We start from the raw sequence: 23,891 nt of genomic DNA, 5'->3' as shown, positions 1-23,891 counted from the left end.
ATCAACCCACTTTCCTTGGTCCCATGCTGTCTGACTGATGTAGAGGAGACACACGGTCAATACGACTTGCGCGGCAACGAACTTCCCACGAACTAAACGGTCGCAGCGACAACGGGGCTAACCGCATCAACCTACGTAATCGCGAAATATGGGAAGAACAACAACGATGACGTGGCATCTGGGTCCCACTCAAATCTTGTTCCCTTCGCGCGCGCGCTCTCTCTCTCTCCCTTAGTCCACTTCCCATATATCCGCAGAGGCTCCGCTCCGCTCCTCTAATCGGACGAGGGAAAAAAAGAAAAATCGAAAAGGAAAAAGGAAATAATGCTGAGAATTGCTAATTCGCTAAAACCCTAAAACCTTCCTCGAGCTCTCCTGTGCAGAAGGGGCGAGAGAGTGAGAAAAAATGGCGTCTTCAATCCAGCTGACCAATCTCAAAGACCTAATCTCGCCATCCCTCCGCCCCACCCCCTTCTCGCATTCCGTTACGAGGACGCGTCTCCGCTCCAGCGTCGGCAAGAGGGGGTCGCCATGGCGGCGGAACCGCGCGACTTCGAGCGGCGGCGGCGCGAGCTGCTCCTTCGTGCCCATGGAGTCGGCCAAGATAAAGGTGGTCGGAGTCGGCGGCGGCGGCAACAATGCCGTCAATCGCATGATCGGGAGTGGTCTGCAGGTGAGCCCTCGCCCTCCTCCTCGCGGTTTCGTGGTTTTTGTTGGGAGGTTTAGCTGGTGCTCTTGCTTCTCCTAGCAATTTCTCGCGGTTCCCCTTCATAGTCGTCGCTTGTGGCCGCATTTGCAGTTCTGCTTCTTTCTCTTAGCGATGGTTCCCTACAGCATTTATGGGTTGGTCTTGCTTTTCGTTCAATCTGATTGGTTTGCGGTCATATATGGAATGCCTATGTCAAGGCTAATTCTTTTATTAGCAGTTCCTTACCTTGCGATGACCTCCTCTTGACTCATGTCGTGGAAGTAGCACTGAAGTTCGTGTTTGTTGTGCTGCTGGGATGCAGAGTGTCGACTTTTACGCCATAAATACAGATTCTCAGGCATTACTACAGTCTGCAGCAGAGTACCCGCTACAGATTGGAGAGCTCTTGACTCGTGGATTAGGTCTGCTTCTGTCCCTTTCAACCGGAAGAATTCGTTTGCAGGTTTTACTGTCCTTTTCCCGTGACATATAACATGCATTCTTTTGGTAATTTGTATGGACGTGTTCTTCTACATATAATGCAGAGGCAGCACAAATAGATACTAAAACGTACAGCTATGATTGCATCATGATCTGGGCATGACATGGGGTTGGTGAATTAAATAGTATCACATACGTAACAATCTTGAGGGACTGTCGGTTTTCTGATTGAAATCCATGGTAGAGCCGCAGGTACAGGAGGAAACCCAACTTTGGGAGAGCAGGCGGCAGAGGAATCAAAGGAAGCCATAGCCAATGCTCTTAAAGGGTCAGATCTTGTGTTCATAACAGCTGGTATGGGTGGGGGAACTGGATCTGGCGCTGCTCCAGTTGTTGCCCAAATATCCAAGGAGGCTGGTTATCTCACTGTTGGGGTGGTCACCTATCCTTTCAGCTTTGAAGGACGTAAAAGATCTCTGCAGGTTTGTCTTGCTGTTCTGTCCACGAATGATGAAGAAATTCTTTCTTTTTTTGTCACCACAGGCATACGTGATCAGTTGATCAATGACAGTTTTGATTTGGTTATTTAGTTATTGTATGGAGTATAATGAAGAATATAGGGAAATGTGGGATGAGAAGAGATGGGGCCTTCCTCTTCTTGTCTGTGTCTTTCTTGATTGAAGATATTTCAATTTATAACTAAGGAATTAAACAAGATCTTTTAATAGAGAAATGCCTGGGGAAACTGTATGTGCTACTCTTTGGATCCGACCTCTGGAAGATTGCCAAAAACCATTTTATCTCCATAGTTAATAGATGCAACAATGGTAGCCAAATCCATAGCACACCTTTGAGCTATAGTAGACTTACAGCTAACAAGTTCTTTGTTTTGTGAAAGATTCTGTTATGGATAAAGTATCTGGGTCTTTTTGTTGTAACCTCGTCACAAACATTGTTGATTTTTGAGTCCCAATTTTTTGAGAGCTGTATGTCATTAAAGGCTGGGTTTGCTTCTCAGCTGATAAGTCTCTTGTTCCTTTTTCCAGGCATTAGAGGCTATTGAGAAGTTGCAAAAGAATGTGGACACACTAATAGTGATTCCAAATGATCGTTTGCTTGACATTGCTGATGAGCAGACACCCCTGCAGGATGCTTTTCTTCTCGCTGATGATGTCTTACGCCAAGGGGTCCAAGGAATTTCTGATATAATAACAGTGAGTGTTTCAATAAAAAATTAGTCATCATGATAGCGAGCAGCCAGTTGAATTGGTAATTGTTATCACAGGACATCTGATTGTGATACACTGAAGTTAACTTGAAATAGCCTATAGTTATTTCAGATGGGTCATGAACATCTAGGAGCCTGCAGGAGTTTCATCATACTTTTAGAACAGTGTTTCTCGCCCGCTGAAGATTAGGATGGCACTCTTGCTATCAGGTGGTAGGCCATGGGCATTGGTTACTGTGGCCTATGTTTTTCATGACATGTTATGAGCATAAATGGTTGATCGTGTATTTTACATACTCATCACTGATGAGGATTGCTAGGTTATCACATACATTGGGTTCTTCTTATACATCTAAAGAGGGTATGAAATGTTGTGTGAATCTGCTCGGAGAGATGAGTGTATTCAAACTTTTCCCATGCTCCCATGCGCAGATACCTGGACTTGTAAATGTGGATTTTGCGGATGTGAAGGCAGTCATGAAGGACTCTGGAACTGCAATGCTTGGTGTAGGGGTTTCCTCCAGCAAAAATCGTGCAGAAGAAGCGGCCGAACAAGCTACATTGGCCCCTTTGATTGGATCATCAATTCAATCAGCTACTGGAATTGTCTATAATATCACCGGAGGGAAGGATATAACCTTGCAGGAAGTAAACAGAGTTTCTCAGGTACGAGTTTACAGACCTCAAATTGCTCAAAGCAATGCACTCAAGTGTGTTTCTTACGTTAGAATGTCGCTAACAAAACCACCTTATTCACTGTATTTTCGTGTAGCAAACAATTTTAGCCTTGAAAGAACTGGAAAATATCCTTACTCCATTAAAGTATTTGATTTTTGTTGCTTAGAAAAAGTAATCCATCAAACGCTCCTTTGAATGATTTAACTTATATATTTTGAGGTTGACTAGTGAAATTTTATGAATTAAATACCTGTTCTTGAATAATTTGCAGAATCCTTCCTTTTGCTGCCGTAAACGGATGACTGGCAGTTCAGAGTCTGAACAGTATATATGTTTCTTTGAAAGAATTGAAAAATCAATAATTTCATATGCCCTCGTGAATTTTTGGTTAGATGACACTTCTCACCCTTTGGAATGAAATTTGCAATTTGCATTCTAAGGTTCTAGACTACACAATTCTTACTGCTCTTGGTGCAATAGAAGCTGTTTGGTCTCAATCACTCCTAAACTCAGGCAGTGAGCTTGCTTTGCTAAAGAATATGTTTTATGTTTTTACTCCGATTAAGCCATGGGGAAGTAGTGTCCAGACGAGAAAAATCATTGGATTGAGCCAGTCTGATTATTTACATTGTGATTATGTTGATGGATAACTTTCAAGTAGTCTCCCTTGCATCTGAACATGGATAACTGATAGCGGTCAAGGGTGGGTAGGTTATAAATTAGAGGATGCAAAGTGTATTTCAAAGTGAGAGTCCAAAGCTTTCTCTCCTACTTCCCTCAAATTATGCAATTTCACTCATTTGGGCTCATGCTTGATAGTCAAGTGGTGATTTGCAAATTAAATTGTTTTTGGGTATTGATGAATATGTTTGTATACATTTTTCAGGTGGTGACCAGTTTGGCCGATCCTTCTGCAAACATAATATTTGGTGCCGTTGTCGATGACCGCTATAATGGCGAGATTCACGTGACAATCATTGCAACAGGTTTCTCGCAATCTTTCCAGAAGACGCTTCTCACTGACCCCAAGGCTTCCAAACTAATCGACAAAGTAGCAGCTCCGGAAAACAAGGGCATGCCTCTGCCTCTCAAGACTCCTACCTCTCCTTCCCCTGTTAATTCCAAGTCTTCCTCGCGAAGGCTCTTCTTCTGATTAGAGTAATCTTTACAATTTTTTATTTTTTTTTTTTTATTTTGCGTTTTGTGTAATGTTGTGAAGCGCAATTGTGTTGCCATTCGAGTTTGCACAGTCCTGTACTTCATTCATCTAATGGTTCCCTTCAACTTTACAAATGGAACAAATCTCAAAGTCATCGGCATGGTCCCACATGGACGTGTGATGGATAGGCGATTATTGAAAGGCCATACCACTATAAGAAATTACTTAAATTAATTCGAACTTTTTATTGCTGATTAAAAGAGCGGAGTATGGTTTTGAAATTGCCAAATCCACAGCGCACCGTCGTGGTCAAGTCCTGCTCTTCTAATCCCGTTTCAGCTTACGCTTCCTGATAAGCTGGTGATGTTTTCAATAAAATGTTTGAGGAAAAAATTCATGCTCGCGAGTCCATCACCTGCTGAAATCGTCACGCTGGAGAGATGACATGCAAGATCGCACGCGTCGACTATTTAAAGACAATCTGATGGTCAACCAAAACGGGAGAGAAAAGAGATGAGGATGAGAATGATCATATATCGCTTATGTCTAAAAAGGGGTCCGCGAGAAATTAAAGCTAAAATGGGTCGTCGATGGCATAAGATGGCTAAGATTCCGGTCAAGTAGTTAATGACAAGATAAGCAAGATGAAACTGGGAACAGAAAATCCCCGAAAAGAAAATCACATGATTACCATGCTCGCAAACGAATTTGATTAACAGGAGCCACTCGTCACGGTTATTATTAACATCTTATATAGCCAACATAACAAAACATGAGAAATATATTGCTATCATGGCAGGAATTTATAGCCAAGACCACAGAAAAACAAATGGGCAGATCACCGTGTTCACTGTGGTTAGTGTTACACGTACTTGATTACCAAGTAAATGGCGACCACCAAAATCACGATCGCAATAACTGCTAAAAGCATGCTCATGCAGGTGCAGCTGCCCTTCATGCGCTTGTTCAGTATAGCCAAGTTCTTCTGCACCCTCTGTACTCAAAAGAAATGACAAACGTTAATAGCGTGTGAATACAAATTTCCCTAAATAGACACTAGGAGTCGAGATCAAAAGCAAAGTCTGTTACCATGCATCCATGCACAGCGTGTGTCACGCGCGCGCATGCACACAACAAAACAGAAGCAGAGAGTTTCTGGGTCAATTCATATAAGATTCTTATCCTTACAAGTCTATTATTTAGCTTTACTAAAATCCATAGCTGCACTAGCTCATAGGCTGGCATTTTAATAGGCATTTTTTTAAACATTCCCCAACAAATCCGTGCAATGCCTCTCAAAAAGGGATTCGTCTACAAGGGATCGGGAAAGAAATTACCCGTAGACGGGAGTCTGTGACATCCACTTGCTGGTCCAAACTATCCTGCAAAATCAGAGAACAAGAAAAAGCAAGTATCTACCATCAAATGCTAGGCAATGCAGCTTAATATACTGAAAAATATATATGTATATATAAACGAATCTTTATCTACATGCTGAAACCCATGGAGTAAGAAATTCAGCAGAAGTTACATACAATTAGTCTTGTATGCAAGTCCAGTTCTTCGTTAACTGCCAAGGCAATATGTTTTGTACTTATCACCGTCTCCTCAAGCTTTTCAAGACCTTCATCTTGCTCTGATTTAAAGGAAGTTCACAGGCAAAGACTTCACTTCTTCAGCAGATAGACAAAGCATGTATATAATATAATGGTAATTATTGAGAAAAAGGTCATCCAGAAGTATCAATTTGCCTTTCATAACTTGACGCTGAAGACCAACAATGCCTTGATTGTCCAAGCCGACAGTTCTGCTCATCGCATCAGCTGGTTTTGCATCTGGACCTAACAAACTATCTCTAATTCGAGAGTTTGACATGTTCAGCGCAGAAGCCATCTGGTCCTTTTTTGTTCTCAAGCTAGAAAGCATGTCTCGGCGCCTGTTCATCTCTTTTTCAGATCTAGACAGAAGAAATATCTGTTATTGGAAAATATAACAATAAGAGCACAGCATAGGTCCCGAGACCTGTGAAACAACTCCCGGACAGGTAATGATCCAATCGACTACTCCATAAAACCTATAACTACAGGCTTGAGACAGTAAAAAGTTCCACGAGGTCAAATTGAAGGGAGAGAGCTCAAAATAAAAAGTTCAATGACAGAAGCGGCAAACAGCACAAGCCTATTGTACGACAGTTCTCCAGTAAAACCATTCACTATAAGTGGGATGAAAGATTTACGCAATCTTAGAAAAGGCATCTCATTTTCTAATGTTCAAACTCAAAATGTAGTTTTCCTTTTATTAGTCAAGGGGATTGAGTTTTCGCAGGCCTTGGCAGTCTTAAACTTGTAGACTAAATCGTCATATGTCAGTAAGAACTGTATATGCAAACAAAATGAGAAGAAAAAGGTCCTGCTCTCCAGATTCTTGACATCATGATTTAAATGGAAAAAACCAGTACAGCATCCATAAAACAGGGGTACAAGCTCAGCATGCCAGCATCAAGCCCTCCAACATGCATAAAGAGAACTCAGAGAACAAATAGTCGGCATAAAGTTAAATTCAAACCCAGATATGCACTACCCCCCATCTGCATCTATGCCACTTACATAGGCCGATTGCCAGGCATCTTCGTTAGGACAGACTGCAGGCTATCCAACCTAGTGCCCAAAATCGTTATTTTCCTCCGTATGGAAGACGCGTGACGCTGGTTTTCCGGCCCCGACGAAACCAATTTATCGTGCTCGGAGATCATGCCACCGATATCATCAGCCAACTTAGCCGCTTCATTATATTCCTTCATCCATGAGTCTGCAGAATAAGCCATTTGCCTGAACAACAACAACAACAACAAGGATCGATCAGATAATCCGGCGCATCCGGGAAGAGCATCACCCCGCCTTAGGGACAATCGCGACTCAACTCCTTCAAATTCCATACAATCCAAAACCCACATATTCCTGTCTTAGGGTTAAAGAGATGGCAAGAACAATCAATGGGACTAACCCAAACCTGCGGGGTTTCTCAATCCGATCAAAGCACTACGCGAGATCGAACGAAATCGAACGGAATTGGGACAAAAGGAACAGAAGAAATTACACGAGGCGCGTGGGGAAAAACCGCCGCGGTCCGCAGCTGACAATCAGGCGGATGATCGGAGACAATTCGGCGGTAATAAGGAGGGGAAAAAAAAGAGGCTACCTTCGATTGCAACTTCAAAAATCCTCTGCCTGATCTTGATAAGAATGTGAGAGAATGATGATAATATTGAGAAATCAAGACGAAGGATTTGACGCACGAAGCCACCGTCCGCCGGCAACCTTCTCTTTGTCTTGACCCCGTCGTCGTCGTCGTCGTCCGCGTCGCTCCAATTATGGAGTCCCCGACGAGTCAGGACTCCTTCCTTACCCCACACCGCGACGTCGTTTGACAGCTCAATTAACAAATAATTGCTCCTCTCGATTTTATTTTATTTTTTTCCTTTTCCTTTTGACCATTACCAAATTGTCATTTTCATCCCCCCCCGCCCCTCCCCAAAAAATGCTTACCAATTTTTTTATTTTCTAACCCCTAGTATGATCCACGCCACTCGACTACACATCCAGTCGCATTGTCATCTTTCTTCTTTGTTGCGTTCCAACCCCCCACGAGCCGTTGAGCGTCGTTTCACCCAGCTTCAACCGCTCCCTGAAAGTTCGGTGAAGCTTCGTAGAAACTTCCTGGAGCTCCATGAGCAAAGAAGACTTCTTTTAATTTGTTCCATTTATAAAAAAAAAATGATTATTCATGTTACTCGGTTAAGGAGATTATTATATCGTTATTTATATTGAAGTCAAATCTCATGTGAATTACTTATGCATGATACGAACTTTTTGTTTGTTGTCCAAACTTATCAAATTAAAAGTAAATCGACAAATCTCGTTAAGTTAAATTTATGAAATAAAGAAATAGGATGTCTCAATATAATTAGGAGATTTAATATAATATTTACTAAAAGTTCAAAATATCACATTCAATAGAATTAAACGTTAAACATTGAATTAAAGTTTAAATATCACATTAAACGAATTAATAATTTGATGACAACACTGTAGATTAAGTCAAAGTTTGTTGTCCATTTATATAATTATCATATATTATATAGACTTTTTCTGAAAATGACAAGTGATATGACTAACTCTAATAGCTAAATAATCGAGGAATTAACTAATGAATCTTGCAACTATTTGCATGTGTTGAAGATAATTATTTACAGATTACGTTGCTTATTAGATTCTCTTAGCGTAGAGATCATCGCTATAATATATAATGGCATAAGAAAGTATGGTATTTGAAATTAATTAGCTAACTGTGTGCGCATGGATTTTAATGTCATACCATGCTTTCATATTTTTCAATTTTCTAAAACATTCTTATTTTACGAATCAAACGTAATTTTGAAAAAGAAAGAAAATTGGAATATAAAAAGCAGTTTCATTTTTATTTCCAAACATTTTCTGATGCCAAATGGCCCCAAGGTTTTCTTGGGGTAGGGTCTTTTAATTTCGTACGCGAGGAAACTTCGGGCCTAAGAAATAAACTGACGAGGACAGAGGGAGGAAATAGGAGTTCAAGAAGAAGAACAAGAATAAGCAACACAGATGTCAAAGCGACGTCGTTTGTGGAGTCAGCAATCCATCCCTTCCTCTCTAGAACCCCAAATCAAAAACCTAAATTAAACTCCAACTCCTGCAATCTCTCTCTCTCTCTCGGGCGGAGGATCAGCTATGGCGAGCGAGCAAGAGCCGGCGAAGGCGCTGCTGCCGTACCTCCAACGGGCCGACGAGTTGCAGAAACACGAACCTGTCGTCGCTTATTATTGTAAACCTCTCTCTCTCTCTCTCTGCATCTAACCCTAGCTCTAGGAGTTCGCCATGTCTCCGTTTCCGCGATCGTTTCCGCGCGCTTACTCCCGCCGGCTGCTTTGGTTTGTACTGTTTATCCAGGTAGGCTGTATGCGATGGATCGCGGTTTGAGGATCCCGCAGGGCGAGCGGACTAAGACCACCAACGCCCTCCTCAATTCCCTCATAAAACAGCTCGAGAAGGTTTCGGTCATCGCCGCCTTATGCTAAAGCATCTACCGTTTCTTCTTCGTGGTTCGTGCGTGTGAATGTTTGCTAGATTTGACTATTAGTTTCGCAGCCGATCCGCGAGCATACGTATGTTGATTGTTTAAATGTCTGTGACGATGAGACGCGGATGCATCTCTTTAGGCTCCGGCTTACCCCAGTGTAGCCAGCAATTACTCCATTAATATGTGGTCCTTTCGCAAATGTTTGCCTGAGATAGTTTAAAACGAAACAATCCCTAATTCCACTATATACATATCCCAATTGCAAGCGCGTGCTGTTGATTCTGAGGCTCCATGCAGAGATTGCACTGGTTGCCTTGTCTCGATGTGCTGAAATGATTTGGGGGATCCGCTTTGATTGACTCTAAGAAAAGAAAAGGAAAAAGAGAGAGAGATTTAGCTACCTGTGATGCCCAAACATTTTCAAGTGCTTTCTGACATATAGGAGTCTGGGAACAATGGGTGGTAGGTATTTAGTATATTCAAAAGTTTAAGGATCCCGAGACAAGCCAGCTTAAACAATCAGTTTCCCAACCGGGGGTTGTATATTTGGAAGGATTTCTGTGAATGTAATTGAGACACTTTGTTGGTGTAAAAGTAGCACTCATGTCTACTCTTGGCCTTCACATGTGTTTTTCTGAGATTGTAGTTAGATCCATCCTAGTGGCCAATCATCTCTATTAAATGTGCAAATTTTTTAGTACAATGGCCATTTCAAATGAGCGTGACACATTTGGCTGAACCAAGTTGACTTTGTATTAGGCACGTGATGTAATCATTGCTATTAATCTGGCAAGTAAAGTCAAAGTCATCGGATAGAGCGTTGCTAGAATTGGTATGAAGGTCATTGTTGCAGGATTTTGTTTATGCTGCCAATTCATATTGTACATGTCACAGCCATCACATCAATTAGCCCTCTGTCAGTATGTCTTTGTCTTCTTTTTTTCTACTAGAGTTTCACTTTATGCATAGGGCATGTTCAACAGGTCATAGTTGTGAAGGAACAATCTTTAGAATATCATAATTTATATCCAATATCCTGAACTAAGACAATAGGATAGCGGTGCAAACTATCCACTGTTTTTATCGCCTTTTTCAATTGGCTTTCTTTTGGGGGGATGTCTTGATCCTTCTCATGCTTTGAGAGCTGTCATTGTGTTTCTATATATATGTATTTTTGTCCAGCTTCCTTAAATTTGACTGATCCTGGCACTGCTCTGTTCTCATTGCTAGCTATCTTGGTTTTTTAACAGGACAAAAAATCACTAACTCTGGGGCCAGAAGACAGCTTGCATCTGGAGGGTTTTGCCTTGAATGTGTTTGGGAAGGCAGACAAACAAGATCGTGCTGGGCGCGCTGATTTGTATGATTAATTGACTTCTTATTTTTTAACGTGATTTGATTTTTAACTTTAATCTTTCTTCAAATTTTACCTTAATTTAGTTTCTCTATGCTTTTATTCTTTCAAATATTGAAAAGTATGACGCTTGCATGATCCTTCTTTATTTTTACAGCACCTCAAGTATTTTAAGAAATTTCTTTATTGATAGAAACTGACATCTGATACATAGCATTTTGTATAGATCTTTCGCATGCCTTTATTGATAGTCTTTGAGGAAATCACAGTTTGAACAGAAGTAAAAAATGCTGATGCTGATCCTTTTTTTTTATTATTATTTTTATTTTTATTTTTAAGGCTAGTTGATTAACAGAATCTCCTTGAATTCTTGTTACAGGAATACTGCAAAAACATTTTATGCTGCTAGCATATTCTTTGAGATTCTCAACCAATTTGGTCCTCTTCAGCCAGATGTAAGCTTTACAGTGTCTTATGGTGTTGGTTTGATTTTTTCTAGATCTGCACCCCCCAAAAAAAAAAAAAAGCAACCTTTCAACATATATAAAGGCTGGGCCATTTTCTTGGCCAGCCTTAATTTTTTGATTTTGTTTTCAATTACACATTCTTCATTTGACAAATATTAAGACAATCGCGATGCATGATCTCCATTACGATTTCTGCAAATGGTTATTGGATAAGAGAAATATATTACTTGTATGGTATTGTCTGTAATTAGAGTAATTATAACTCGACATCTTCATTAAGATAAAATCAATTCATCAAATTGAAGATTCACTTATTTTTACAGATCTGAAAAATAGGTTCAATTCCATAATTGATTGTCCCAAAATTCTCTGCCCTCCAGAATTAACTCATTATTCCAGTGGAATGCTTGAAACTCCGTGTTCTTGGCTATCAAGTACTTAGATGTCAAATATTGATGGTAATTCTTTTGTGGCTTTAATTGACAGCTTGAACAAAAACAGAAGTATGCTGCATGGAAGGCGGCAGATATAAGGAAAGCCTTGAAAGAAGGAAGGAAGCCAGTACCTGGGCCACCCTCTGGTGATGAAGAACTCTTTATGCCATCAAGTGCACCGAGTGGTTCATATGTACGTTTCTTTTCTTCCTTTAATAGTTGCTAATGAATCTATTTACTCTGTTACACTCCTGAATTCTTCCATGAGATCTTGTTATTTCGTCCTGGGTCTTTGGCTAGTTTAGTAATGCCATGAATCATACTATTTACATCCACCCAGATTTGTGATATGGTTTTAATCGGGAAGTGTACTTTGGTTTTTTTCCACCCCCACCCCTTCTCCATCTCGTGTTGTTGATAGTTCCTTGTATGCAATGAGCTGTGTTTCAGGACAATGTACCAGTTGTCAAGACTGTGTCACGTGAGGGGTAGACTTGTTTTGATTTGCCAATATGGTTGTGGTTCACATTCAAGCATTTATTGCGGTTGTACGCAGATAATATGAATAGTAGTTCCTTTATGTCCTATTTGGTTAAAACCAATGTTGGCTCGAGCTATTTATGTTCTCCCAATGAATCTAGTGTTTGTGACAATAGGCATCGTTAAAATAATTTTATTTATTTATTTACCGAATGAACCACTCAACCATACAGAGTCTACTGGATGGATTTCTAGAAGAATCTATAGATAGAAATATCTATATCCCTTGTTGGTCCTCAGTGATGGAGGCTAGGTTAGCCATGGCAATGCTAACAAGTTATAACCAAATCGTATAAAATTAAGTTTGATAATTACCAGACTTGTGATGTTTGGTAACACTTTGGAACCAAAATGTAATTTTTCTGGCTTTGAGTGTTTTGTTGTAAACGACCGTTAATCTAAGCAAATTAATAAAACTAATAACACGTTCCTACCATATTAAAATTCTTCTTTATTAGAAGTCACCAAATCCACTCCCAAACAATGCCCTGTTAATCAAACAATGCCTTAGCAGTTTTGATTTTGAAATGCAAGGTTCAATATTGATCACCTCTGTAGAGGCAGGCATTAGCTTTCTCTTCTGTTTTCTCTCTTTATTCCCTTTTTTTCTTTCCTTTTTAATCCTCTAATATTTTCTTTTATGATTTTTGAAGCTAAACTGGGTTTTTCTGGTGCTAACACCTGTGATACTTCTTTTTCAATAAGTGGCAAAGTTCATTCTCATTAATTTAGTGGTCTGAAAAGCAAATGATCCAAAATTGGGTCTACATCTACATGCATTATTATTGGACTCAGATTGTATTTGCTTGAGTTTTGGGTTTCTTTCTTTCCTCTTTTTCCCTGGTGTTATTTTTTATTTGTTTTGTGGGGGGCAGGGTGGGGTTGGGAATTTCCGTTATTTTGCTGTGATGCTCACCCACACGGCTTCCTGTAGGATTAATTATGTAGTTTCCTTTGCAGGACCTGGGGCCTAGTGACTCTGCTTTCTCCAATGCTGGACCAGAAGTTGATTCATCACCTCAGGTCCATGAGAAATTGGACCACCAACACCATCACTCTGCAGGCATTCCTCCATCTCATGACTTTCAGCCACCTTCTCCTCCAATCACAAAAGCTGCAAGTTCTACTTACTCATCATACCATCCTCCAAACTATCCTCAAGAATCCTCGCACCCCCCTCCAAACTATCCTCAAGAATCCTCGCACCCCCCTCCAAACTATCCTCAAGAATCTTCACACCCTCCCCCAAACTATGCACAAGAATCCTCACATGCGTCTCCGAATCGCCCTTCAGATGTGAAACAGCATTTATCACATGGTTATCCCTCAGAACAACTGCCACAGATGCCGCATAATTACCCCTCAGAACAACTGCCACAGATGCCACATAATTATCCTTCAGAACCACAGCAGAATATTCCACACACTTACCTATCAGAATCACAACAACACATACCAAATAATTATCCTTCTCAGGAGACCCCTATTTACTCATATCCCCATTTCCAATCCTATCCGAGTTTCACGGAAAGTAACCTCTCATCCGTCCCATCTCAATATTCTTCATACTACCAAGGCCACGATGAGTCCTACCCTCCCCAGTCAGATCATCAAACCTCAAAAAATTATGCTTCAACCGCTCAGTATGGGGCTGGCAGCCGAAATGGAACTGCTCCAGAAGCTCCTCCTGCAGAAGCATACAAATATGACAGTAACTACCAGCCGCCACCTGAAAAAATCGCCGAGGCACACAAAGCTGCTAGGTTTGCTGTTGGGGCATTAGCATTTGATGATGTTTCCATTGCAGTGGACTTCTTGCGAAAATCTCTTGAACTGCTGACAAATCCATCGGTGGGTAAGTAAAAAAATTAATTGCTGATGCTACGGTCTGCATCCTGGAACTGCATCCTGGAAGGCTTGATTCGTGGAGGAATGAGTATTTGAAGGGATATAAATTTCGTACGGTGTGAGAATATGGGGTGGGGACATGATGTGTATCTATATTGCTAGCAGCCGTCTGATTTCGTGCACCAAGTACGAAGGATGCGAAATACCAAAGGTTTTTGCCAGCGTTCACATGGCTGTTCATATGGGTCTTATTTATTTATTTTTTGGTTGGTTGCGGACGGTAAAGCCATTATTCATTTGTTTTGGCACTTATTAGAGCCATGTGAAGCTGGTCTTGGGTCACTTTTTCCTCATATGTAAGTATCCCAGAGGTCGATGGATGTTCCTCTTGCTGTCTGCGCTCAGATTAGGTAAATGAGCTCTCGGCAGGTCTTTAATCCCACTGCGTAATGGGATTAGTCGCCCGTCGAGCCCCCGATATTTGGGTTTGGTGGCATTTTGCTGCCGTTTTGGTGAAGAAAATATTGAACCGGTCTGGCGGGACTAGGACGTAGCTGTTATTGACGTCAATGGTTAGCCCTGATCACCTAACAAATGGACCAATCGGCCCTTTAAGGTGACTCGGGTTGGGGCTTATAACTGAGTCCCATAAACGTGGCCCACTAGTACAAGGCCTGCAGTTTCGATGAGCCTCATGGACACACAGCCACAATTGTCCTACAAATGGTCCCTTGGTCCCTTGGAAGTAAATGCCCATGGGCCTACAGCTTAATTGGTCCATTGGGTCAAGTAGAGGCCCACCCGCAAAGGGGCGTGTCTAATGCACTATGCTTTACGCCTACTTTGGGTTTTTTAGTTACAAGCCGGGCCTTATCGGGTCAAAACTGGGCATCCTTGAAGGCCTTCGGCTCGGATTCTTTTGTTGCACGAAAATGGGCCTTGTTGGGCCTTTCTCTATGGGCCAGAAGTAGGGCCATATGGATAACTATTGGGCCCCAATTTGTGCAGAAAATTGGGTGTATGATTTTCGTGTGGTCAAAAAGGACATTGTTGGGTCAACATTTCTTTGGGCCGTACTTTTGGGTCTTAATGGGCCAAAAATTGGGTAAATTTGGGCCTTGTGGGGGTGGGGAACGAAGTTGAGCCCTATAGAGGAATTATTGGGACAAAGGTTGTGTTTGGTTCAGCATTTGCAATGGACTTTGTGTCCAATGCAAATGCTGAAAGTCCAAAGCTACTTGGAGAAAATGCAGTTGTGTTTGGTAAAAAATTTTTGCAAATGGAACTTTGAGTTGAATGTGCGTTTGGTAAAAAAACTTTCGCAATGGGCTTTGATGGGTATTGTATATATATATATATATATATATATATATATTTTTTTGAAAATATATATTTTTTTTTGAAAAAACTAAACCCTTCGCCGGTCCGGCGAAGGGTGTGGCCGCCGGTGAGCCGGATCGCGTCGGCGGCGTCGCGAGGTCGCCCGACCTCGGGCGACAGGGTCCCATGGCGGTCGCTCGGGTCTCGCGGCCACGGTGGCCCTCGCCGTCGCGCGACCCTCGGGCGACCCGGCCAGAGGGCCGCCCGAGGGCCGCCGGAGGTCACCCGACCTCGGGCGACCGGGTCTCGCGCCCCTGGGTCGAGCGACCACGGTCGCCCCCGAGAGACCCGGTCGCCCGAGGTCGGGTGACCTCGGCGGCCCTCTACTGGGTCGCGTGACCCGCCGTGAGGTCGCTTGACCTCGGGCGACCTCGGCCGGCGGCCGCTGGCGGCCGTCGCCCTTCGCCTGTCCGGCGAAGGGCTACTCCTTTTTCATTTAAAAATTAAATAAATGCAGGGGCAATGGTGGATTTTCAAGAAAGTTTTGAAGGGAACAATATTTTTCATTAAATGGAAGCTTCAGCATTCCCAAGGGGAGACTTTCACTTGAAAGCCCCTTGGGAATCTTTGCCAAACACCCTATTTTAGGGTGAAAGGGCTTTGGGGCTTGGATGGGCTTTCTAAATGCCCATCCAAACGCACCCAAAAAACTGGGCCCAAATGGAATTTTCAGGTGGGCCTATTTCGAATCTTAATGGGCCGAATTATGGCCGACGGGCCATGGTATAAGGACCTATTGGGCCCAAATTGGGCGTGTTTGACTGTTGTTTGGGCCGAACGTTGGGTTTATAGCTTCTCATTCGGCCCAAACAGAGACTTTGGTTATTGGGCCGAAGTTAGGCCCTGCTGAGGGTTCTTTTCTCCGGCTTCAGGCCCACAGAATTATTTTGCCCGAACTGGGCCTTGATGTTGGGCCTGATCCGACCTTATTAGGCTGGAAAAGGGCCTTAATGGGGTCCTTATTGAGGGCAAGTTGGGCGCAGTCAATTTTGTTGGACCCGACGTTGGGCCCAGGGACGAACTTCTCATGTCCTGGTTTGGTGCTTGTTGGGCCTTTCGAGGCCGAAGTCTCCATTGGGCCTTGTCGGGTCTCATTTTAGGTGAATACTCGGGCCTAGTCGAGGGGTTTTGGGCAAACGACTGGGCTAATCTAAACTGTTTCATCGACACGTCATTATTTCGGGTATTGCTTCGTCTTAATTGTTCAGATGCAAATGGGCGAAGCCACGAGGATGCAAAATGTGCTACCAACTACCCATTAAAATTGGCTGCCGAAGGCGGATATCTGTTTGCTCAAAAAAAAAAAAAAAAAAAAAAAAAGGCGGATATCTGAAGTCGGGACCACTACCTATGAAAACAAGGGTACGCTCTGTCTGCCTTTTGCCGCGAACAAACGTACAAGGGCGACTTACAGATTTACCTCAACCTAACTTATTGCCCTAATAAATAAATAAATAAAACAAAAACAAAAAGGGCTTAGATTAAAAGACTAACGCTTAGAAAAAATAGGGATGGGAAAATCACAGAATAATTTCTTAAGAAACACTAAATGGCCACATCTACATATTTTACAAAAGGTCTTGCAGGCCTCCCCATCAGAGCATATTTCCTGCCAAATAGGACCAGAAGGTATCAGATATACAGGAGAAATGGACAACAAAAGGGCAAGCAAGATCACTTTTTACATGAATTCTTCATGAAATCTAGTAGTGATGCTATCAATATAACAATGCAGCTTGGTGAAGCTTTAAGTGAGCAAGAGAAGTATCTGCTCATAGCAACTTAAGCACACTTCACAGGATACTCTACATTATGGTCAAGTTCCAGAACCTTGTCAGGTCAAGCCATTCCAAACCCCCATCCTCGCTAGTGCCTAGCTCACTACCTACTGCATTGATAGAATCGAGCAACTAACGTATTTCAAGGCACTCCATCAGGTAGAGTTGAACAGGCTATGCTCATCCAATCATCGTATCAGCAGCTCTAATGTCATAGTAGATTCAATTCGAAGGCAACACATGACAATGACTGAAGACCAAAAGTTACAGGACCTCCTACACTGAAATTCAACTTAGTCCCCTTGCTGACAAGAAATCTTGTCTGCCAGGTGCAAGGCACACTGCACTATGGCCAAGCAACCATGACTGATGAAAGTCTAACAATTTACAAAAAGAAAAGAAGGTTTCTCAAAGAAGAGTTGCCTAATTCAAATTATGACATAATTCGTGATGATTACCCTAAGGTGCTCAATGCATTTCAACAAACCTTAAGGATGGTATGGCATATACCTGATTGTATGAGGACCATGCAGTTACCACTGGCTAAGGCTGTCTTGGTGCCTAAAGGATGCGTCTGCCAAACTAAATGGAAACAGCTTGAAAATGACCTTTCAGTTCATCATAAAACCAACTGCCAAAAAAATAAAAAATAAAAAACAAATAAGATTAAAAAATCAACATGCAAATAAACACTGCACCGTTGTAGATCGTATGTTTTTTTTTTTTTTTTAAACTAACAGGATGCAGGTGAATAGCAAAACAGGTTGAGCAATTTCTAAGGACAGGTTATGCAGAGGTATAAAGAAGATAAGTTCATGCATAATCAAAGTTATATATGCTCGCGAGTAACCACACAAACAAAGTGTTATCATCTACCTAACCTTTCAGATCAGATGCTGGTTTTTGTCACTGATGCGATCAATATAAATTGATTGGGTATGATGAAATGACATCACTCCGGCTCAATCTAGGTTTTCCCGTGTTAAAACAGAAGAAGGTTGAGGCTTGCTAGACTTGGTCTTGAACTCAACGTTATACATAGGATAACAACAGCGAGAACATTATACCCTATTGATTATTAGCAATATCTTCAAGTAATTATTAAGATTAACTCAAAATGGTAAAACATGAGGTTCTTCATCATATTTTTGTTGGGACATGAATAAACAAATGAATACTGTTTGATTCTTTCAAAAATGTGACTAAAACATGCAAGCAGTGGGTTAAACAGCTTCACATCTATGATTTAACATTTGAAGATGCCTGGGTTGGTTTTGTTTGGATACAGGGTGGTAAATGTAAATCAAGCTCACAGTCTCACGGTTCCAATGAGGGTGATATGCTGATTCATCAAATGAAGAGAGGTCAATAAAGTTACACTGAATCATGCCCACACCAGCATAGCTAGATATGCATAGATGGTTCTGAAGAAAAGCAGACGAAATTGAATGTGCAAACAAGCAACAATTAAACTAATGTAATAATTATACATACTTGCACAGAAAGAGAGGTCTCAATCTAACATTCGCTTCGGTTCCTAAATGACTTCGTCTTTCAGTTTCTTCTTTATATTTCGCAGGGGGAAGAACCTCACATGGGCCTTGAATCGAGCATGCCATCACACTACTATTATGATTAGATTCGAAAACCTGCAATTGAAGATTAGTACACATCAAATCCAATACCTACAGTGCATCAGTGTTGATGAAGTACCAAGCAGCAAGATTTATGACCATACACCAGAATTTGCAACAAACCTGATCATCAAATTAACTGTGACTTGAAGGTTATGCCAAAAATAATCATGGCGGGTAGAAGACGACAATAACAAAATTCAAAAGACGTGCACAGGTCAAGCAGGTTTACTTGTTATATCCTACAGATGAATCTGCCACCTGGAGATAAAGTATTACCTCATTGCTGTCAGGGACAAATGGATGAGCCACATTATTTGGCAAGTCACCAGGAAAATAACACCTGGTAATGTCAAACCACTTCAAGCCAGTTTCACCATCCTCCCACATTGCCTGCAAAGAAACCATTGTATTCCCCAAGTGAAGATCAAGGAGCAGAGAAATTCAACTAGCTCTTCATGCCCAATTTACTGAACATGGACATTTTCAAGTACACTACCAAGTATATTACAAGCTTTTAAAAACAAAGTATTCAATTAGCTTATCATGCTGAATTTCCTGAAAATGGACATTTTCGAGGACACTGCTAAGTACGTTACAAGCTTTTGGAAATAAGGCCACCTAATTTTTCCTGGGCAAACGAAGAATAATTATCATTATTGAAAAAACTGCCCTACCTGAAGTTTAAATGGTGTCAATTTGTCATTACTCAAACGAAAAAGCGCGTGCTCCTTCACTTTGTATGTTATTCCACCAACGCAGCAAGAAGAGTAATATGTCTTGCCATTGACAACTTCTAGTGCATCACCAATCCACTCAAAACTCTGGGCAACATCTGAAGAGAAGCCAACACACTCTCTCTTCCCAGTACTAGTTTCAGAACTCTGAACATGATCTGGCCGTCTGTCATCTTGGCCCACTTGCTTTACATCATATGTTGAAGTAGAATCTTGCTGGTCTTCTGCACTGGACTTTTCTGCATCTTTGATGATGGAATCATTATTATCTAACATTTTAGAGGAGACTTCAGTACAAATTTTCTTTTCTAAGTGGTTAACGTCTGACGCACTGTGTGAAGATGAAGGCAGACTAGATTCTATATTTGCTGACTCACATAATATAGTGGGAAGCTCTGGCTTTACTTCACTTTCTTGTTTATCAAAATGCACAAATGGCTCAGATTTTTCCCTGTTCTCCTTGGATCTTTCACTCAGTAAACCAAGAGGAGAACCACAAGTGGGATCCCTGGATTTCCCTGACCTATTCATCCCAGATTCAGAAAAAGGCTTCTGATCCACTTCTTTTTTAGATGGGCAGAGATCATTCTCCCGCATTTCTCTGGCCTTTGGAATTTGCAAATCAGAACCAGTAGTAGCATGACCTTTTCCAGCACCAATAACAACAGCAGCATTTTGTGAGTAGGAGACACCATTTGTTGTTATCGCATTTTGTGAGAAGGAGACACCATTCGTAGTTATCTTTGGTTGATTGAACTTCAAATCCACAGTTCTAACTTTCTTCTCTGAATATGAATGACTACCAGTAGCATTAGGGGCCACTTTTGGACCACCTAAGTTTCTCATCACACGACCATATTTAGGGGGCAAGGCCTTCCCATGGCTCAGTGCCAAGCATTTCTGGCAATGCCATTCAGCTTTAGGTATCCCTTTCTGATTCTGCGACTGCAAGCATTTCAAGTGGTATCCTTTCTCGCAAGCATCACAAAGCAACACACTTTCCACATCAGTGACAGTAGCTTGGCAAAGCTGGCAAATCAATGCCTTGTTCATATACTCCCTTGAAGGAGGAGTCCATGTAGGATGCTCAGGAAGCTTTGGAGTTAAGATCTTCTGAATATTTTTAGCAATTTCATAGTGACTAGCGTAACTTGAAGGTGGAGAAACAAAGTTGACACCTTGAAAAGGTTGATGATGCATGGTGGGCAAACGTGCAGCAGCAGTTTGTGAAGTGAATGGTCTATGTGTTGGGTTTCTTGCTGCAAGAGGAGGCGCTGCAGGCCCTGACGTAGAGGCTTGCTCAACCTGGCCCAATGTATTACTAGGAATATTATTTCCCGTTCCTAGTCTAGATAACGAGGCGTGTTGGGTTTGTAGGGACCAGGAAGGAGCATTCACAGATGGTTGATTTGCATAAGTTGCTGCAAAATAACAAAAAAGAATATGAACATGGAACTTACAGCAGTTTACCTTGTGCAGCTGAAGGCCACTAAGGTAAGGAAATTAACCCTCGTATCGCAAAGCAAAAGGAAACAAAGTCTGATGGTAGAATTGTCAAGAATAATAGGAAAATTACCTTGTGAAGGTTTAGTTGAGATATGAGGTCCTGCCTGATTCACATTGTTTGCTTGATCAACCTTAGGCAAAAGCATTGAAGAAGAATCTCTTCCTATATGACTATTAGATATCCCACTAGAAGCAGTCGACGTCCTTATGTCACTTCGTGGAAGCTGGTATGGCACAGAGCTTCCAGAAGAAACATTAGCCGTAGCAGAAGCAACTGGGATGACTCCGGAAGAAAGGGGAGACTGATTAACTTTATCCGATGTTATTGTACGAACAACAGGTACCACAGGTACCATCCCACGGTTTTCGGCAGTAGCAGCAAAACTTGGTTGTGACAAGTGGGGTAAATAAGAAGTTGTATGGGAAGGGAACTTCTTCGATTCTTCCATCTAGTAGAAAAGGTGAACAGATAACTCCTCATTCAAGATACCACACAGGTAAACATAAAAGGCAACACCTCATGTAAATAACTTGTTAAACCAACACATTTCATTTGATGGTCAGAGGCGAATTGAAAGCTAAGCAGTGGTAATTCGAAAGATTCCCCGGGGGAAAAGATTATGCAAGCTCCGATATGAAAAAACGTAGAAAGAAAAAAGAATATAAGAGCAACACGGAAGTAGAGCTTGATTGCAAACATATCTGGGCGGGATTAAATATATGACGGGGTTACCTGATATTGTAATTATTGTTGCTTAGGATTCAGGTGGTAACTGGTAACACTAACACTCATAAATAAAGAGCAATTATTTCCTTTTGAAATATAAAAGCTAGGTGATAATCCCATATCTAATCACATGGTCCCTAAGTTTTATGAGCCCCTAAGATCAGTCTACATTTTGCTTCATCAAGCTTCTCCATAAATTATTTTTTCTATTTAAAAAAAAAAAAAAAAAAAAAACACAGAGAAGCAGACCGGACTCCCTTAGAAGTTGAAGAAACTTAAACATGCCACGCTCTCAGTATATTGGCTAGCTAACATGGTGGACCAGCAGAAGACTTCAAGATGCCAATTTCACCAGTGTGTACAAAAAAGAAACTCACAGCGCATTTAATAACAATTCCCAAGCGTTAAGCTACGACAATTCAAATTAATAACTCCCCGCAGTATCACCTTGAAGATATAGAAACTTCAAGCTTCTAGCGTTGAGATTACTAATCATAAGTCATAAGATAACTGCTTCTCTGTTGCTGTCTATTTCTCAAAAAGAAAAAAGCATTTAGAGACATATCACTTCAGGACTGCACTAATGTCCATTTTCGAGCAACTAGGTAAACCATATGTAGCCCCAACATGATCCAGAAACCCTCGAAAAATTACACCTCCATCCACTTCATAAAGCAGCACATGCCAATCTTTTGGGAAATCGAGTGAAAGGCGTAGCAAACACGAAAAGCCGAGCGAAGACCGTACCTTTCTCTTTGTAAACGTCAGCTTCTCAGCAATCGACAATTTCGGAACCGCGTAAGCAGACCTCTGATCCTTGTGCTTTCCATTGAGCCCCAAATCCTCAACCACGCGCCCAACAGCATCGCCAGCCACAATATCCTCCGGAGCCAGGGCCGCGCACGCGGACGCCAGCTTCTCCCGCGCCTCCATCATCAAACCTATCTCCGCCTCCGTCGGATCCCTGCCCCCGCGCATCCTCCCCATCGCCGCCAGCACCAGCACGATCTCCGCCACACGTCCGAACTCCGCCCCCTCGAACCTCGTCCTCTTCGCGGCCGGGGCGGCCGATCCTCCAGCTCCTCCATCCGGCGTCCCTCGCTTCTGCGGGGGGGAAGCCGAGCCGTCCGCCGAGAGAGCGATCCCCGAATCCATCCGTCAGAGCGAGGAGCCCATGCGCCGCCGCGGCGGGGGACCTGCACAGGAAAAAGAGAGACGGGAGGCATGATCGAACAGGGGGAAGGAGGAGGAGCGGGAGGAGGAGGAGCGGGAGAGACGAAACCCTAGGGAGACGAGGCGAGAGCCGGGGAAGAGAGCGCGAGAGCGGGGAGGGGAGGGGAGGGGGAAGGGAGTTTGAAATGTGGATGCCTGCTCTCGCGGTGACGAAAATCAATAGATCCGACGAGCGAATTTTACCTTTTTGGCGGGTAAATTAGGGGAAGCTTCTCTTTGTTTTGTAATTCGAGATAATATTTGCGCATGCGAGAGATGGAGGGAAGAGGAGAGAGAGATGGTGGTCGTGGTTTGGGTTGCGAGATGAGGGCGCACAGAGAGAAAAGGTCGGGGGGAGAGAGAGAGAGAGAGAGAATGAAATGAGCGAGAGAAGAGGGATTTGACTGTTCGAACCGGTTCGGTGGTCTGTATTATATAAAGCCGGGTCTTTCTTTGTGCAGGGGGGAAAGTTAGGGCATCGTGAATTCCGATCTCCGGGGACGCCCGGGTTCCTTTTTGGGCTTTTCTTGAGCTCGTGGGCCGGTGCGAAGCCGGGATAGCCCCGCTTAGGGTTCCTGGCCCTTAAGGAAATGCTCTGTAAAAGAATTTCTACTGCTTACATACATTTATTTTTGCAAATAATAGGTCAACATCTGAGCACATCCCCATGTTGAGAAAATTATATTGTCCCTCCGTGCATACTTTTTTTAGCAATCCTACTTAGGTTTGGGTGGTTTGGTTCTTAGTTCACTAGTGAGTTTGAGAATCCGAGACTTGGCATAAGCGTTTTTGGAGAGAAAATGACATTTCCATAAATAGGGACGCAATGATAATTGATGCGAAGGAACAAGATGATCTCTGGAGATGAACTCATTTATGTCCATTTTGAAAATGAATTGATTTAATGACATCACGTGCTATTTTTAAAAAGATGATGATTAAATTGATTTGAAAACATCACGTGATAA

The 23,891-nt window shown here is 42.2% G+C and overlaps 4 protein-coding genes across 7 annotated transcripts; 2 read left to right on the top strand and 2 right to left on the bottom strand.

Annotated features, from left to right (window-relative positions):
• Positions 1 to 278: 278 nt before the first annotated feature.
• LOC104450274 (cell division protein FtsZ homolog 1, chloroplastic) lies at positions 279 to 4,348 on the top strand. Its single transcript, XM_010064762.2, has 6 exons — positions 279 to 673; positions 1,011 to 1,110; positions 1,382 to 1,611; positions 2,176 to 2,343; positions 2,790 to 3,023; positions 3,922 to 4,348. The coding sequence occupies exons 1-6, from the start codon at positions 407 to 409 to the stop codon at positions 4,186 to 4,188; spliced, it is 1,266 nt and encodes a 421-aa protein (XP_010063064.1). The 5' UTR covers positions 279 to 406; the 3' UTR covers positions 4,189 to 4,348.
• Positions 4,349 to 4,881: 533 nt separating this feature from the next.
• LOC104450273 (syntaxin-52) lies at positions 4,882 to 7,607 on the bottom strand. 2 transcript variants are annotated; one of them, XM_010064760.3, is made up of 6 exons: positions 7,291 to 7,607; positions 6,801 to 7,022; positions 5,946 to 6,151; positions 5,730 to 5,830; positions 5,532 to 5,576; positions 4,882 to 5,188 (listed from the first exon to the last, which is right to left on the bottom strand). In XM_010064760.3, the coding sequence occupies exons 2-6, from the start codon at positions 7,016 to 7,018 to the stop codon at positions 5,057 to 5,059; spliced, it is 702 nt and encodes a 233-aa protein (XP_010063062.2). In that variant the 5' UTR covers positions 7,019 to 7,022; positions 7,291 to 7,607; the 3' UTR covers positions 4,882 to 5,056. The 2 variants fall into 2 exon arrangements, with proteins under 2 accessions (XP_010063062.2, XP_010063061.2); XM_010064759.3 differs by having other exon boundaries at positions 7,393 to 7,604.
• A 1,250-nt stretch (positions 7,608 to 8,857) lies between these two features.
• On the top strand, positions 8,858 to 14,291 carry LOC104450272 (protein HOMOLOG OF MAMMALIAN LYST-INTERACTING PROTEIN 5). Of its 2 annotated transcripts, none has more exons than XM_039315867.1 (6): positions 8,858 to 9,051; positions 9,177 to 9,277; positions 10,557 to 10,666; positions 11,040 to 11,115; positions 11,614 to 11,754; positions 13,062 to 14,291. In XM_039315867.1, exons 1-6 carry the CDS (start codon positions 8,958 to 8,960, stop codon positions 13,962 to 13,964), a joined length of 1,425 nt encoding a protein of 474 aa, XP_039171801.1. In that variant the 5' UTR covers positions 8,858 to 8,957; the 3' UTR covers positions 13,965 to 14,291. The 2 variants fall into 2 exon arrangements, with proteins under 2 accessions (XP_039171801.1, XP_010063060.2); XM_010064758.3 differs by having other exon boundaries at positions 8,907 to 9,051; positions 9,181 to 9,277.
• Positions 14,292 to 16,655: 2,364 nt separating this feature from the next.
• LOC104450270 lies at positions 16,656 to 23,316 on the bottom strand. 2 transcript variants are annotated; one of them, XM_010064755.3, is made up of 8 exons: positions 23,128 to 23,316; positions 22,459 to 22,907; positions 21,055 to 21,433; positions 19,419 to 20,899; positions 19,021 to 19,134; positions 18,602 to 18,756; positions 17,618 to 17,738; positions 16,656 to 16,938 (listed from the first exon to the last, which is right to left on the bottom strand). In XM_010064755.3, exons 2-7 carry the CDS (start codon positions 22,864 to 22,866, stop codon positions 17,690 to 17,692), a joined length of 2,586 nt encoding a protein of 861 aa, XP_010063057.2. In that variant the 5' UTR covers positions 22,867 to 22,907; positions 23,128 to 23,316; the 3' UTR covers positions 16,656 to 16,938; positions 17,618 to 17,689. The 2 variants fall into 2 exon arrangements, with proteins under 2 accessions (XP_010063057.2, XP_010063058.2); XM_010064756.3 differs by having other exon boundaries at positions 17,618 to 17,689.
• Positions 23,317 to 23,891: the final 575 nt, after the last annotated feature.

The sequence above is a fragment of the Eucalyptus grandis genome, chromosome 6 (genome assembly GCF_016545825.1).
Source record: "Eucalyptus grandis isolate ANBG69807.140 chromosome 6, ASM1654582v1, whole genome shotgun sequence".
NCBI lineage: Eukaryota > Viridiplantae > Streptophyta > Magnoliopsida > Myrtales > Myrtaceae > Eucalyptus > Eucalyptus grandis.
This window is presented reverse-complemented; position numbering and strand designations above follow the sequence as displayed.

What these genes read in the sequence shown, in the direction of transcription:
- LOC104450274 (XM_010064762.2), top strand. Translation starts at nt 407, where the DNA reads ATGGCGTCTTCAATCCAGCTGACCAATCTCAAAGACCTAATCTCGCCA. An exon ending in TGATCGGGAGTGGTCTGCAG is followed by an intron (nt 674 to 1,010) that starts GTGAGCCCTCGC and finishes GCTGGGATGCAG; the next exon opens with AGTGTCGACTTTTACGCCAT. An exon ending in AAGTAAACAGAGTTTCTCAG is followed by an intron (nt 3,024 to 3,921) that starts GTACGAGTTTAC and finishes TACATTTTTCAG; the next exon opens with GTGGTGACCAGTTTGGCCGA.
- LOC104450273 (XM_010064760.3), bottom strand. Translation starts at nt 7,018, where the DNA reads ATGGCTTATTCTGCAGACTCATGGATGAAGGAATATAATGAAGCGGCT. An exon ending in TCAGCGTCAAGTTATGAAAG is followed by an intron (nt 5,831 to 5,945) that starts GCAAATTGATAC and finishes CCTTTAAATCAG; the next exon opens with AGCAAGATGAAGGTCTTGAA. An exon ending in ACTTGCATACAAGACTAATT is followed by an intron (nt 5,577 to 5,729) that starts GTATGTAACTTC and finishes CTGATTTTGCAG; the next exon opens with GATAGTTTGGACCAGCAAGT.
- LOC104450272 (XM_039315867.1), top strand. Translation starts at nt 8,958, where the DNA reads ATGGCGAGCGAGCAAGAGCCGGCGAAGGCGCTGCTGCCGTACCTCCAA. An exon ending in CGTGCTGGGCGCGCTGATTT is followed by an intron (nt 10,667 to 11,039) that starts GTATGATTAATT and finishes TTCTTGTTACAG; the next exon opens with GAATACTGCAAAAACATTTT. An exon ending in TTGGTCCTCTTCAGCCAGAT is followed by an intron (nt 11,116 to 11,613) that starts GTAAGCTTTACA and finishes TTTAATTGACAG; the next exon opens with CTTGAACAAAAACAGAAGTA.
- LOC104450270 (XM_010064755.3), bottom strand. Translation starts at nt 22,866, where the DNA reads ATGGATTCGGGGATCGCTCTCTCGGCGGACGGCTCGGCTTCCCCCCCG. An exon ending in TGACGTTTACAAAGAGAAAG is followed by an intron (nt 21,434 to 22,458) that starts GTACGGTCTTCG and finishes CTTTTCTACTAG; the next exon opens with ATGGAAGAATCGAAGAAGTT. An exon ending in TGACACCATTTAAACTTCAG is followed by an intron (nt 19,135 to 19,418) that starts GTAGGGCAGTTT and finishes GTTTCTTTGCAG; the next exon opens with GCAATGTGGGAGGATGGTGA.